Source organism: Mauremys reevesii, linkage group 13 (assembly GCF_016161935.1).
Source record: "Mauremys reevesii isolate NIE-2019 linkage group 13, ASM1616193v1, whole genome shotgun sequence".
Taxonomy (NCBI): domain Eukaryota; kingdom Metazoa; phylum Chordata; order Testudines; family Geoemydidae; genus Mauremys; species Mauremys reevesii.
The window spans coordinates 13021747-13034418 of record NC_052635.1 but is presented as its reverse complement, the minus strand read 5'-3'; the positions used below and the strand labels follow the sequence as shown (position 1 = coordinate 13034418).

Sequence of the window (12672 nt, the reverse complement as noted above, 5' to 3'; positions counted from 1 at the left end):
GATGGTAGCAGAGCCAACTCCAGGATTAAACTGATTTCATGAGACAACGCTCTTACTTGCCATGGTAAAAGGGCGGGGAGGGGGAACAGGTGCTGGGTTCCCACACATAAAGCAGAGCTCCCTGTCCTACTGCGTTAGGTACCAGACCTTATTTGCCTCCCAGAGCTAGGAACAGAACCCAGGATTCCTGGATTCCAACCCTCTAGCTCTGACCCACAAGACCCCACTCCCCACCAGAGACAGAGTCCAGCAATCCAGGCACCCAGAGCCTGTCCACCACTCTAACCAGTTGGCACCACTCCCTTCCCAAAGCTGGGGATAGAACCCAGGAGTCCGGGCTCCCAGTTATAGCCACTTGGCTCCAGTCCCTTTCCAGGGCTCAGAACAGACTGCTGATGCAGAAATAACTGCTTTTAACTAACTCTTTATCTTAAACAGAACTCTCCTTCCTTAGCCAGTCATGAGACTAGCCCTCACCCCAGCCCATTTAACAGGGCAGCACCCTAACCCTTGAGCTATGGAGCCAAACAGCTTTGCCCCTGCCCACCTGAGCTCAGCACTCGTGCCGATGCTCTTGTCTGGGTCTTACCCAGGGGCTCCAGCTACTGGAGTGATGACATCTCAACCCCCAGGGGGAAGCTCATGGGGACATCTGGGGGGAGACTTTGGAGTCTGCCATGGAGCCCACATCACATCTACTAAGGCAGTGGTCTCCAAATTTTTTGATCACGCACCTCTATCAGTAAAAACTTTTTGAGCACGCACCCCCTGCCGCACCGGCTCTACCATTTTTGCTGAAGCAAAAAAAAAAAAAAGCCACTCGGACTCCAGCCTGAACTGCCGAAGCGGAAAAAAAAAGGTGCTTCTCCTGCTGTACACCCCCAAGTATCCTCTTGCGCACCCCACTTTGGAGACCACTGTACTAAGGCACGACTGCCATGAGCTACCCACAGGCTAAGGGAACTACACCCTGCCCCACAGCTCCTAGGGTGTCTCAAAGAGAGCACTGGGTGGGGTGAGGTGGGGGAATGTCTGGGCACAGGCTTCTCTGGGGGCCAGTTACGGACCTTTCCTCCTCCGTGAATGAGGGGAAAGGCAGAGCCCAGTGCAATCACTTCTTTAGGGGGAGCAGTGACAGAGAAGGTCATTTCCAGCTGTACCCTTGAGAGACCTTGTTATATTGTCTAAGAACCTTCAGGGTCCATTCTATTCAATGAATGGTTTATGGGTTACAGGGGGGTGGGATTGAATGGAACCTCTTGAGGGGCAGATGGGACAGACGTGAGACCTGAGGGTTCAAAGGACTACACTGATCACTGTGCCAGACAAGAATGGGCTTTTGGAACAAAGGTTAAGTGGTTTTCCTGGGGGATTTCTAGGAAGAGCTGAATGCAACATCCCCACATCTGGTTATGCAGAAACCCTCCCAGCTGTTTGTAGCTACGCCCTGAGGTATGGGCCATTGTCTGCTGATCACCTGGTACCAAGATCAAAGGCCCAAGCATATAAAGGAAAAACTGAACTGTTCTTGGTTCTGAATCTGAGAGTCATGAATCTATAACCATGGGGAAGAAAAAGTTGTGGATTTGAAGGACTGACACATACCAGAGCCAGGAGCTGGAGTCGCCTCTGATATGCTAGTTAGCATGAGTGGTTCTATTGTTGTTTTTAATATGTTTCCTCTGTCGTGCTTTCATCTGGAGATCTGAGAAAGAGCTGTGTGGCATCTCATACTGTGGCAAGTACTGTAATTGTGCAGTTAAAGTGTGATGAAATGGGGATTTTCCCTTGTTCCCTTCCCCCTGTATGTGAGCCTTACTGTTTTGCATGGATGCTGTGTGTGTCTGTTTCCCTGTGTATTGCACCAATGTCTAAGTGGTGAGAATAAGGGGGTGTGACTTTTGCAGGGGCTTCTCCAGCTGTCTGCATGGATGCTATGGCCGCCCCATCATAACCTGAGACCCAGGATGGGGATGCGACCAGGTGACTCTTGGCCTGAGAAACAAGACAAAGGCCAGAGGAGGAGCAACAGGCAGAGCAGGGCCCAGGCAGCTGGAAGCAAGTCACTCTCAGCTGGCTTGGGGTGCAGGGGGAGACCAGAGCCCTGGTTCTGGACTCCCCTCCCCACAAGATGGACTTGGCTGAAAGTCATAGAATATCAGGGTTGGAAGGGACATCCAGAAGTCATGTAGTCCAACCTGCTGCTCAAAGCAGGACCCATCCCCTGACAGATTTTTACCCCAGTTCCCTAAATGGCCCCCTCAAGGATCAAACTCACAACCCTAGTTTAGTAAGCCAATAGCTCAAATCACTGAGCTATCCCTCCCACAACAAGTCCTATTCTATACTGTGTTCCTGTCGACTAATAAACCTTCTGTTTTACCGGCTGGCTGAGTCATGTCTGACTGCAGGGCCCTCTGTCTTCCCCAGGAGCTCTGCCCGGGTGCTTGCTGCAGGAAGCGCATGGTGTGGAAGGGGATGCTGAATGCTCCGAGGTCAGACCCAGGAAGGTCAAAGCTGTGTAAGCTACTTGCCCTGGAGACAGTATGCTCAGAGAGAGGAGGAGGCTCCCCCAGAGACCTGACTGACTTAGTATGAAGTAGTTCCAAAACATCACACCGGTGACTCCATGACAACTGGTGGTAGAGGTGAGATAAGATGCACCCCATGGACAGAGCATCCTGCAGTAAATGACCAGGAAGCAGTAAACCAAAGGGGGATTAGTGAGAGACGGGCATGCTGAAGGCTCCAGGAGGTGTGGTTCCAGCAGGCAGAGAAGCCTACAGCTTAACCACACGAGAGGTGGACTCCTGAGAAGGGCTGTCACACTCAAGGGGTTTCTCACAGGGATCATGGGGAGCTGAGAGATCACAGGCCTGTGAGTCCATGACCACTTGGGAACAGCATGGAAATGGCCTATAACCATCTCCTTAAGAAGGAAATTGTAGAGCTGTGCAGAGAGAGAGGGCTGTGCGTTGGAAAGCTCACTAAAGCACAGCTGATTGCTCAGTTGGAAGAGGAGGATCCCTCTAGGGAGATGGTTCCTGACCCAGCTGTGGGGTGTGAGAGAGGCTGGGAGCAGCCAGGCAGCCCCAGGGCTCACAGCAGTTCCTGTCCCAGCTGGGGTGCTAGGTGGCTCCAGAGGTGTCCCACATGATAGGGCCCCCCAGAAGAGCACAGTGGAGGACATGTCCCCAACCACAGTTCTGACATCGCTCTGGGGCTGAGGAGTTCGGACGCCTGGCAACTGTGCGCATGTGGAGATGTAGACACCCAGGCAAATTTCACATCCCGCACTCTGGTGCCAGGGGATTTAGGCACCTACAGGGTTTGGCCGCAACTGGACGGGGTTTGGGAATGCCCGTGGGGCCTGCTCCTGGCACTTGGGGGGTGCGGCGCTCCAAGGAGTGAGGCTGCTGACTCCCAATGAAATCAGTGGATGTCAGCAGCCTCCATGGGAGACAAACTCCTTGCCAGCCTTTAGCTCGAGGGGCCTTTAGGTGCCTAAGCCCCTTTAGGGGCTGGTCCATGGGAGTTGGGCACCTCATTCCCTTAGGTCTCATGGAATAGCTCAGCCCCTCCGCATAGCAGAACAGGACACAGCTATTCCTCTCTCCTGACCGGGGATGGGGTGTTGATATCACAAGCTGGCAGAGCCCCCTTGGTCCTGTCTTAGGCGCATGGTTGGCTTGGGCTAAGCCCTTTGTGCTGGGAACAACTCCACACGCTATGGGCCTGAATGGACACAAACGGGGTCAGCGTCCGTTCCAAGGTCTGTTTGTTTCACAGGGCCACGGGCCCCGTGCATTGACGTTCCCGGCACTGGTTGCACAATGCTGCCTGTTGCACAGTGTTAGCTGAGCCCGGGAGTCCCTCCCCCCGCAACCACCCACAGGCTCTATATAACAGGCAGCTGCTGGGGGTACAGCGTCAGCGACACTCTGCAGACAGCTCGCCTATTCCCCAAGGGGACAGGAGCTGAGGAAGCAGGACTTTGGCCAGGAGGAGACCACGCCACGGTTAGTTCCTGAGCTGATCTGAATCTTCAGGCCGAAGAGCCCACAGGTGTAGACAGAGGAGATGGCTCAGTTAATTGGCTGTGGGAGGGCAGAATGTCGGGTGGTGAGGGCAGGTGCAATTGGATGTCAGAGAACTTGGGTCCTCTGCCCAGCTGTGGGAAGAGGGGAGGTCTAGGGGTTAGAATAGTGGGGGGCTGGGAGTTGGGATTTGTGGGTTGTCTCCTTAGCTCTGGGATGAGAAGGGACTCCAGTGAATTAGAACAGTGAGGCTGCAACTCAGGGTTCCTGGGATCTAGCCCCAGCTGTGGGAGGAGAAGACAATCAAGTAATGAGAGGAGTGGGGAGTCTGGGAGTCAAGACACCTGGGTTCTATCCCCAGCTCTGGAACAGGAGTGGGGCCTAGTGGTTAGAGCAGCCCCCCACACACACTCCAGGGGATTAGTTTTTGGAGTGGAATTCATTTTAATCAGGACTCCTGGATTCTATCCCCAGGTCTGGGATGGGGGTAGGGTCTAGTGGGTTAGAGAGGGGTGGGTTGAGACTCAGGACTCCTGCCTGTAGGAAAGAACATGTCACCTAGAGATTGGAGCAGAGGGCTCAGCAGACCCCACCGTGGTTCCTCTGAGCACTGGAGCAGGAGTTTCCAGCAGTTTAGATCTAACCTGTGAGCTTCAGAATTTCAGAACACAAAGCAGATCAGAGGGGTTGGGTCAGCTCATGCAGAGAGGGAGGCTCAGAGCTCAGGCTGTCTGCTCATTTTAAAGTATCTCTTTAAAGGGGGAATAAAGAGGCTGGGTTGAGAGGACATAATCGCCACAGGACGACATTCAGTCTCCCATGGTGTGCAAAGCTGGGCTGACTGTCCGACCAGTGCTAGCTGGGTCCCCTGTGGGATACTTCGAATCCACTGATGCCAAGCGCATGAGCTGCTGCTTCTGGACGATGGTGACTGGGGTCTGCAAAGGGGCCTAAGGGAGTTAGGGGATCTCTTGCGGGATTTGGTCACCTAACTCTGGAAGGCTCCTTTCAAAATCCCAGCTCAGGTCCCCCGTCTGACAGACTCAAAAACCTTTGGGGAATCAGCTATGAGAGAGAGGGGAGCACATGCTGGGAGGTGGGTTACAAAGCAGTTCTGAGTGGGGGGATCTCTCTGGGGATTAGTTTTCGGGTGGGATCCATTGTCCAACCCGGGGGGAGATTTGAGTCCAGTCCTTGCCTTGTATCCCTTCCTCACCCATTTTCACAAGAAGCCCTGTAGAGCTGGGGTGTTCACACTCTGAACCACCCTCAGCAAATTGCCTCCCACCAGAACCATTCCTAGATTTTAAAGCCAGAAGGGGCCATTCAATTATCTAACCTGACCTCCTGTATATTACAGGCCAGATAATTTCACCCAGTTACCCCAGCACTGAGCCCCGTCACTTGTGTTTGGCTAAAGCACCTTCCACAAAGCTGTCTAGTCTGGATTGGAGCCAGCCAGAGCTGGAGAAGGTGGAGTTTGTTCCCCTTGGTTGTTTGTTCCAATGATACCTCATCCTCACCATTAAAATCTGGGATCTTATTTCCAAGTTCAATTTGTCCGGCTTTCAGCCCTTGGTTCTTTCTCTGCTAGATTGAACAGACCTTGAGAGCCTGGTGTTTTTTACCCAGGAAGGTCTTTATACACTGTCATCACCTCTCAGTCTGCTGTTAGATACATTAGCAGATCATGCTCTTTAATTCTCTCACTCTCAGGCATTTTCTTCAGCCCTTAAATCATTGTTGTGTCTCTTTTCTGCTCCTCCTCCCATTTTTCAACATCCTTTCCAGAAGGTGGACCCCAGAACTGGATGCCATATTCGCAGTAGCCAGTATTGCTCCCACCAACGCGGTATACAAATCGCCTCTCTGCTTCTAGTCTAAAATGTGACTAGGGTGAAACAACCACAGAAGGAAAGGAAAGCGAAAGACAGGGCTTCAGATCAATCTTTCCTCTATTTACCTGCCAAGTGAAGAGCTCAAGGGTCATTGTTTCGCTAGAAAGAGCTGAGAACATAAATAATTGTGTCAACAGCGGAGCTTTCTGATCTCTGCTTGGCTAACAGAGTCAAGGACTCCGGTTTTGTATAAAATAAAACAAACAAGCCATGTCTCCTTTTCAATACAAAGTCTAGACTGCAGGTGTATTAGATTAGGAGATTGCAAAATGTCCTTACCGTGCGGATGGGCGAGGCATTCAAGGGCTAAGGTGAGGCTGGAACTAAGAGCATCAGCCCCATTTCACAGAAGGGGAAAGCAGAACCACAGAGAGGTTAAGTGACACAATAAGTACCAGCAACATTTTTTAGGGCCATCAGAAACAGGAAGCCTTCCAGACAGGCAGTGGGACCTCTGGACAACCAAGGTGCTAAAGGAACACTCAAGGAAGACAAGGCTGTTGCAGAGAAGCTAAATGAATTATTTGCCTCCATCTGCACTGCAGAGCATGTGAGGGAGTTTCCCCACACCTGAGCTATTCGTTTGGGGTGACAAATCTGAAGTACCATCCCCCATTGAGGTGTCAGTAGAGGAGGTTTTAGATCAAACTGACAAATTAAACAGTGATCAGTCCCCAGGAGCAAATGGGATTCACCGAAGAGTTCTGAAGGAGCTCAGATATGAAATGGCTGAACTGCTAACTGCCGTATGTAACCTATCATTTTAATCAGCCTCTGGAGCAGATGACTGGAAGGTTGTGAATGTAATACTGATTGTTAAAAAAGGCTCCAGAGGTGATCCTGGCAATTACATGCTAGTAAACCTAACTTCAGTACCAGGCAAGATGGCTGAAATTATAATACAGAACAGAATTATTGGACACATTGATAAACACAATTTGTTGGGGAAGAGTCAACATGGGTTTTTTAAAGGGAAATCATGCCTCACCAATCTACTAGAATTCTGTGAGGAGATCAAGCATGGGGACAAGGGTGATCCAACTGATATGATGTACTTGTATTTTCAGAAAGCTGCTGACAAGATCCCTCACCAGAGGCTCTTAAGCAAACTAAGTACCCATAAGATAAAAGGGAAGGTACTCTCATGGATCAGTAAGTGGTTGAAATATAGGAAACCAAGGATGAAAATAAAGTCATTTCTCACAATGGAGAGAGATGAACAGCAGGATCTCCCAAGGATCTGTATGGGGACCTGGGCTGTTGAATATATTCATTAATGATCTGGAAAAGGGGATGAACAGAGAGGTGAGAAAGTCTGCAGATGATACAATATTACTCAAGATAGTTAAGTCCAAAGGTGACTGCGAAGAGTTACAAACAAAACTGGGTGAATGGGCAATAAAATGGCAAATGAAATTCAATGTTGATAAATGCAAAGTAATACACACTGGAAAAAAGTAATCCCAGTTACACATAAACTAGGATGGAATCTATATTCGCTGTTACCGCCAAAGAGATCTTGGAGTGTCCATTGGTAATTCTCTGAACATTTCTGCTCAATACACTGCAGTGAGCAAAAAGGCAAACTGTATGGTAGGAACGATTAGGAGGATGATAGAAAATAACACAGAAAATATCAAAAAGCTGCTATATAAATCCAGGATGCACCCATGCCTTGAATACTGTGTCCAGTTCTGGTCACCCCATCTCAAAAAGGACATAGTGGGATGGGAGAAAGTTTAGAGAATGGCAACAAAGATGACCAAGGGTATAGAACAGCTTCTATGTGAGGAGAGACTAAAAAGATTAGGGCCATTCGGCTTAAGAGACAACTTGGTGGGATATGATAGAGGTCTATTAAAATAATGGCTGGTGTGGAAGAAGTGAACAGAGCAATGTTATTTACCCTGGAATACAGTACAAAACTAGGAGCTACCCGACGAAATTAATAGGAAACAGGTTTAGTACCAATGAGAAAAAGTACTTTTTCACACAATGCGTAATTAATCAGTGGAACTGGTTGCCAATAAACGGGTTAAAAAAAACCTGGATAATTTTATGGGGGATAGGCCCATCAATGGCTAGCCAAAAACTCCAAAGGTAATAACAAAATGTTTTTTAAGTACATCAGAAGCAGGAAGCCTGCTAAACAACCTGTGGGGCCCCTTGACGATGAAAATACAAAAGGAGCGCTTAAAGATGATAAAGTCATTGCGGAGAAACTAAATGGATTCTTTGCTTCAGTCTTCACGGCTGAGGATGTTAGGGAGATTCCCAAACCTGAGCTGGCTTTTGTAGGTGACAAATCTGAGGAACTGTCACAGATTGAAGTGTCACTAGAGGAGGTTTTGGAATTAATTGATAAACTCAACATTAACAAGTCACGGGACCAGATGGCATTCACCCAAGAGTTCTGTAAGAACTAAAATGTTATGTTTCGGAACTATTTACTTAGGTTTGTTACCTGTCCTTTAAATCGGCTTCGGTACTCAATGACTGGAAGTTAGCTAATGTAACGCCAATATTTAAAAAGGGCTCTAGGGGTGATCCCGGCAATTACAGACCGGTAAGTCTAACGTCGGTACCGGGCAAATTAGTTGAAACAATAGTAAAGAATAAAATTGTCAGACACATAGAAAAACATAAACTCTTGAGCAATAGTCAACATGGTTTCTGTAAAGGGAAATCGTGTCTTACTAATCTATTAGAGTTCTTTGAAGGTCAACAAACATGTGGACAAGGGGATCCGGTTGACATAGTGTACTTAGATTTCCAGAAAGCCTTTGACAAGGTCCCTCACCAAAGGCTCTTACGTAAATTAAGCTGTCATGGGATAAAAGGTAAGGTCCTTTCATGGATTGAGAACTGGTTAAAGGACAGGGAACAAAGGGTAGGAATTAATGGTAAATTCTCAGAATGGAGAGGGGTGACTAGTGGTGTTCCCCAAGGGTCAGTCCTGGGACCAATCCTATTCAATTTATTCATAAATGATATGTAGAAATGGTTAAACAGTGATGTGTCAAAGTTTGCAGATGATACTAAAATACTCAAGATAGTTAAGACCAAAGCAGATTGTGAAGAACTTCAAAAAGATCTCACAAAACTAAGTGATTGGGCAACAAAATGGCAAATGAAATTTAATGTGGATAAATGTAAAGTAATGCACATTGGAAAAAATAACCCCAACTATACATACAACATGATGGGGGCTAATTTAGCTACAACGAGTCAGGAAAAAGATCTTGGAGTTATCGTGGATAGTTCTCTAAAGATGTCCACGCAGTGTTCAGAGGTGGTCAAAAAGCAAACAGGATGTTAGGAATCATTAAAAGGGGATAGAGAATAAGACTGAGAATATATTATTGCCCTTATATAAATCCATGGTACGCCCACATCTCGAATACTGTGTACAGATGTGGTCTCCTCACCTCAAAAAGATATTCTAGCACTAGAAAGGTTCAGAAAGAGCAACTAAAATGATTAGGGGTTTAGAGAGGGTCCCATATGAGGAAAGATTAAGAGGCTAGGACTCTTCAGTTTGGAAAAGAGAAGACTAAGGGGGGACATGATAGAGGTATATAAAATCATGAGTGATGTTGAGAAAGTGGATAAGGAAAAGTTATTTACTTATTCCCATAATACAAGAACTAGGGGTCACCAAATGAAATTAATAGGCAGCAGGTTTAAAACAAATAAAAGGAAGTTCTTCTTCACGCAGCGCACAGTCAACTTGTGGAACTCCTTACCTGAGGAGGTTGTGAAGGCTAGGACTATAACAATGTTTAAAAGGGGACTGGATAAATTCATGGTGGCTAAGTCCATAAATGGCTATTAGCTAGGATGGGTAAGAATGGTGTCCCTAGCCTCTGTTCGTCAGAGGATGGAGATGGATGGCAGGAGAGAGATCACTTGATCATTGCCTGTTAGGTTCACTCCCTCAGGGGCACCTGGCATTGGCCACTGTCGGTAGACAGATACTGGGCTAGATGGACCTTTGGTCTGACCCGGTACGGCCTTTCTTATGTTCTTATGTTCTTATGTAACCAGGATGGTCAGAGATGCACCCCATGCTCTGGGTGTCCCTGAATCTCTGTGAGAAGCAGGGAGTGGAAAACACAGGTGGATCACTGCATAATTGCCCTGTTTTGTACCTCCACCTGAAGCTCTGGTACAGGCCATTGTCAGAGGCAGAATATTGGGCTAGACTCCGTATGCCCGCTCTGAACTTCTGATCTCTCAATGTGTCCTCAGGACCATCTGGCTGGAGCCATGGCTCTGAAAATGACCCCCGTACTACTGCTACTACTGGCTTCTGCACTGGTGCTGCTAGGAGCATCAGCCAGCCAGGAGCAGTATGAGCGGTTCCTCCTTCAGCACTTTGATGCAAAGCCCAAGGGTCGTGATGACCGCTACTGCAACAACCGTATGCGCTACATGATGAAGGAGGACAGGAGGAGGGACAGCAATCCTGGGCAAAAAGTCTGCAAGGAGACAAACACCTTCATCCATGGGACCAGTGACGATATCAAAGCCATCTGCACTAGCCATGGAGGCAGGAACTATGTAACCAAAACTGGCCAGCCCATGCGCCAGAGCCTCAGACCATTCCAGGTCACCACCTGCACCTGGCATGGAGGGAAACCCCTCGACAACTGCCAGTACCGGGCGACCCGGGACTCAAGGATGATCGTCATTGCCTGTGACGAGCATGACCACCCAGTGCATTTTGCCGAGAGCCAGATCTGACAGGGTGATGAGGAGGCAACTCCCGATTCCCTCGGAATCTGCTGCTGCCTCTTCTGGTGCAGTGATCTTGGGCTGAAATGCCCTGATCACATGCTGCTGCCCCCTAGTGCCCATTATACAGTATAGCCGCCCCTTCCCCGCCCCCACCTCTGCTGCCCCTAGTGCCCATTATACAGTATAGCCGCCCCTTCCCCGCCCCCACCTCTGCTGCCCCTAGTGCCCAATATACAGTATAGCCTCCCCTTCCCCACCCCACCTCTGCTGCCCCTAGTGCCCAGTATACAGTATAGCGGCCCCTACCCGGCCCCCACCTCTGCTGCCCCTAGTGCCCAACATACAGGATAGCCTCCCCTTCCCCACCCCCACCCTCTGCTGCCCCCAGTGTCCATTATACAGTATAGCTGCCCCTTCCCCGCCCCCCGCCTCTGCTGCCCCCAGGTGCCCACTAGACAGTAGAGCCGCCCCGTCCCCGCCCCCACCTCGGCTGCCCCTAGTGCCCATTATACAGTATAGCCGCCCTTCCCCACCCCCACCCTCTGCTGCCCCTAGTGTCCATTATACAATATAGCCGCCCCTTCCCCATCCCCACCCTCTGCTGCCCCTAGTGCCCATTATACAGAATAGCCGCCCCTTCCCCACCCCCACCCTCTGCTGCCCCTAGTGTCCATTATACAGTACAGCCACCCCTTCCCCACCCCACCCCCACCATCTGCTGCCTTTATGTCATCTCCTTGCTGTGACAAATAGCGGCCATCTCAAACTGTGTCCTTTCAATAAGAACTATCTGTCAGTTTCTCCCTGCTGGTGTTGCGTATTCAGTCTAAGAATGGATAAGCCTCACATTCGTCAAGTGTTCTCTTCATCATTGTTCTCTTCATCGTTTGTCTCCTGCCTGCCATTCTCTGTGCTCCCTAAACTCAATAAAATCTGAAACTTGCAAAGCAATTACTGTGTCACTGTAAAGGAGTCAGCACCTGCCTCTCGCTAGTGTCCCCTGTCTCTGGCCGCTGCTGTCTGCAATCACTCAGTTTTTTCAGCAGGCCGGCACCCACCTCTCGCGAGCACCCCCTCCAGCCAATGTATCTCTTGGTGGGTCTTTAGTGACTCAGTCCTCTGGCCAAACCGCCTACACTGCCCCTCCCTTCTGGGGTACACTGTCCAACCAGCCTAACTCAAAACCTTCAGTAATGTCCCGTAGCCCTCCCCAGGCTCCAACTTCTCTGTAGTCTTCCCCAGGCTCTGGTCCTCAGTCTGACCAACAGGGCCTCAGTACCCTAGCTGGCCAGCTTACGTGTGAATATTCCTGCCCTGGGGTGGAACAGCACCCCCAGGCCTTCCTCCCTGACGGCTCTTCGCCTGCCCTGTAGGCCTCTGACACCGGCTCTCCAGCTGGGTCAGTCTCAGTTCTGGAGGTAACAGCTCCACGAACAGTCCCTTCCATGGGCCTGTCTGCACCCCCATGCTGGGGGGGAGGTGGGGGTGGAGACCCAGGGTCACCCACTACTCCAGGTCCCAGCCCAGGGACCCTCTCAGCAGCAGCCATGTGACACATCCTTTTCTACCCCAGCGCTGGCGCCAGCGCTAGCAAAGGCCGTCGGGCAGAGGCAGCAGGCGGCGCGGGGCGGCGCTCCAGACGCAGACATGGCCGATGTGCCGGAGCCCCCGGAGGGAGCGACCGCCGGCGCGCCCCGCCCCCCACAGCGTGCCGCCCTGCTTCGGGCAGCAGAAATCCTAGAGCCGCTCCTGCTTTTAACTAACTGTATTTCCCTGGGGCACTTCCCTGTCTTCAGTCCTGGCAGCCAGCCAGAAGTTATTCCCTCACGTCCCCGATCCCTGCCAGCAACTATCTGCCTTAGCCCTTGCAGCCACCCAGGAGCACCACTCGCTTCCGCGGTCCCTGCTAGAAGACTGATCTATCCAGGCCCTTTCAGCTCCTGCAGCCAGCCAGGAACTCTTCTTGTTCCCCCAGTCCATCTCCCACTGTGGCCCAC

The 12672-nt window shown here is 50.2% G+C and overlaps 1 protein-coding gene across 1 annotated transcript; it reads left to right on the top strand.

Annotated features, from left to right (window-relative positions):
* The first annotated feature begins 3912 nt into the window (after positions 1 to 3912).
* Positions 3913 to 10865, top strand: LOC120381331 (angiogenin-like). The gene is made up of 2 exons (XM_039499541.1): positions 3913 to 4019; positions 10187 to 10865. The coding sequence occupies exon 2, from the start codon at positions 10205 to 10207 to the stop codon at positions 10679 to 10681; it is 477 nt and encodes a 158-aa protein (XP_039355475.1). The 5' UTR covers positions 3913 to 4019; positions 10187 to 10204; the 3' UTR covers positions 10682 to 10865.
* Positions 10866 to 12672: the final 1807 nt, after the last annotated feature.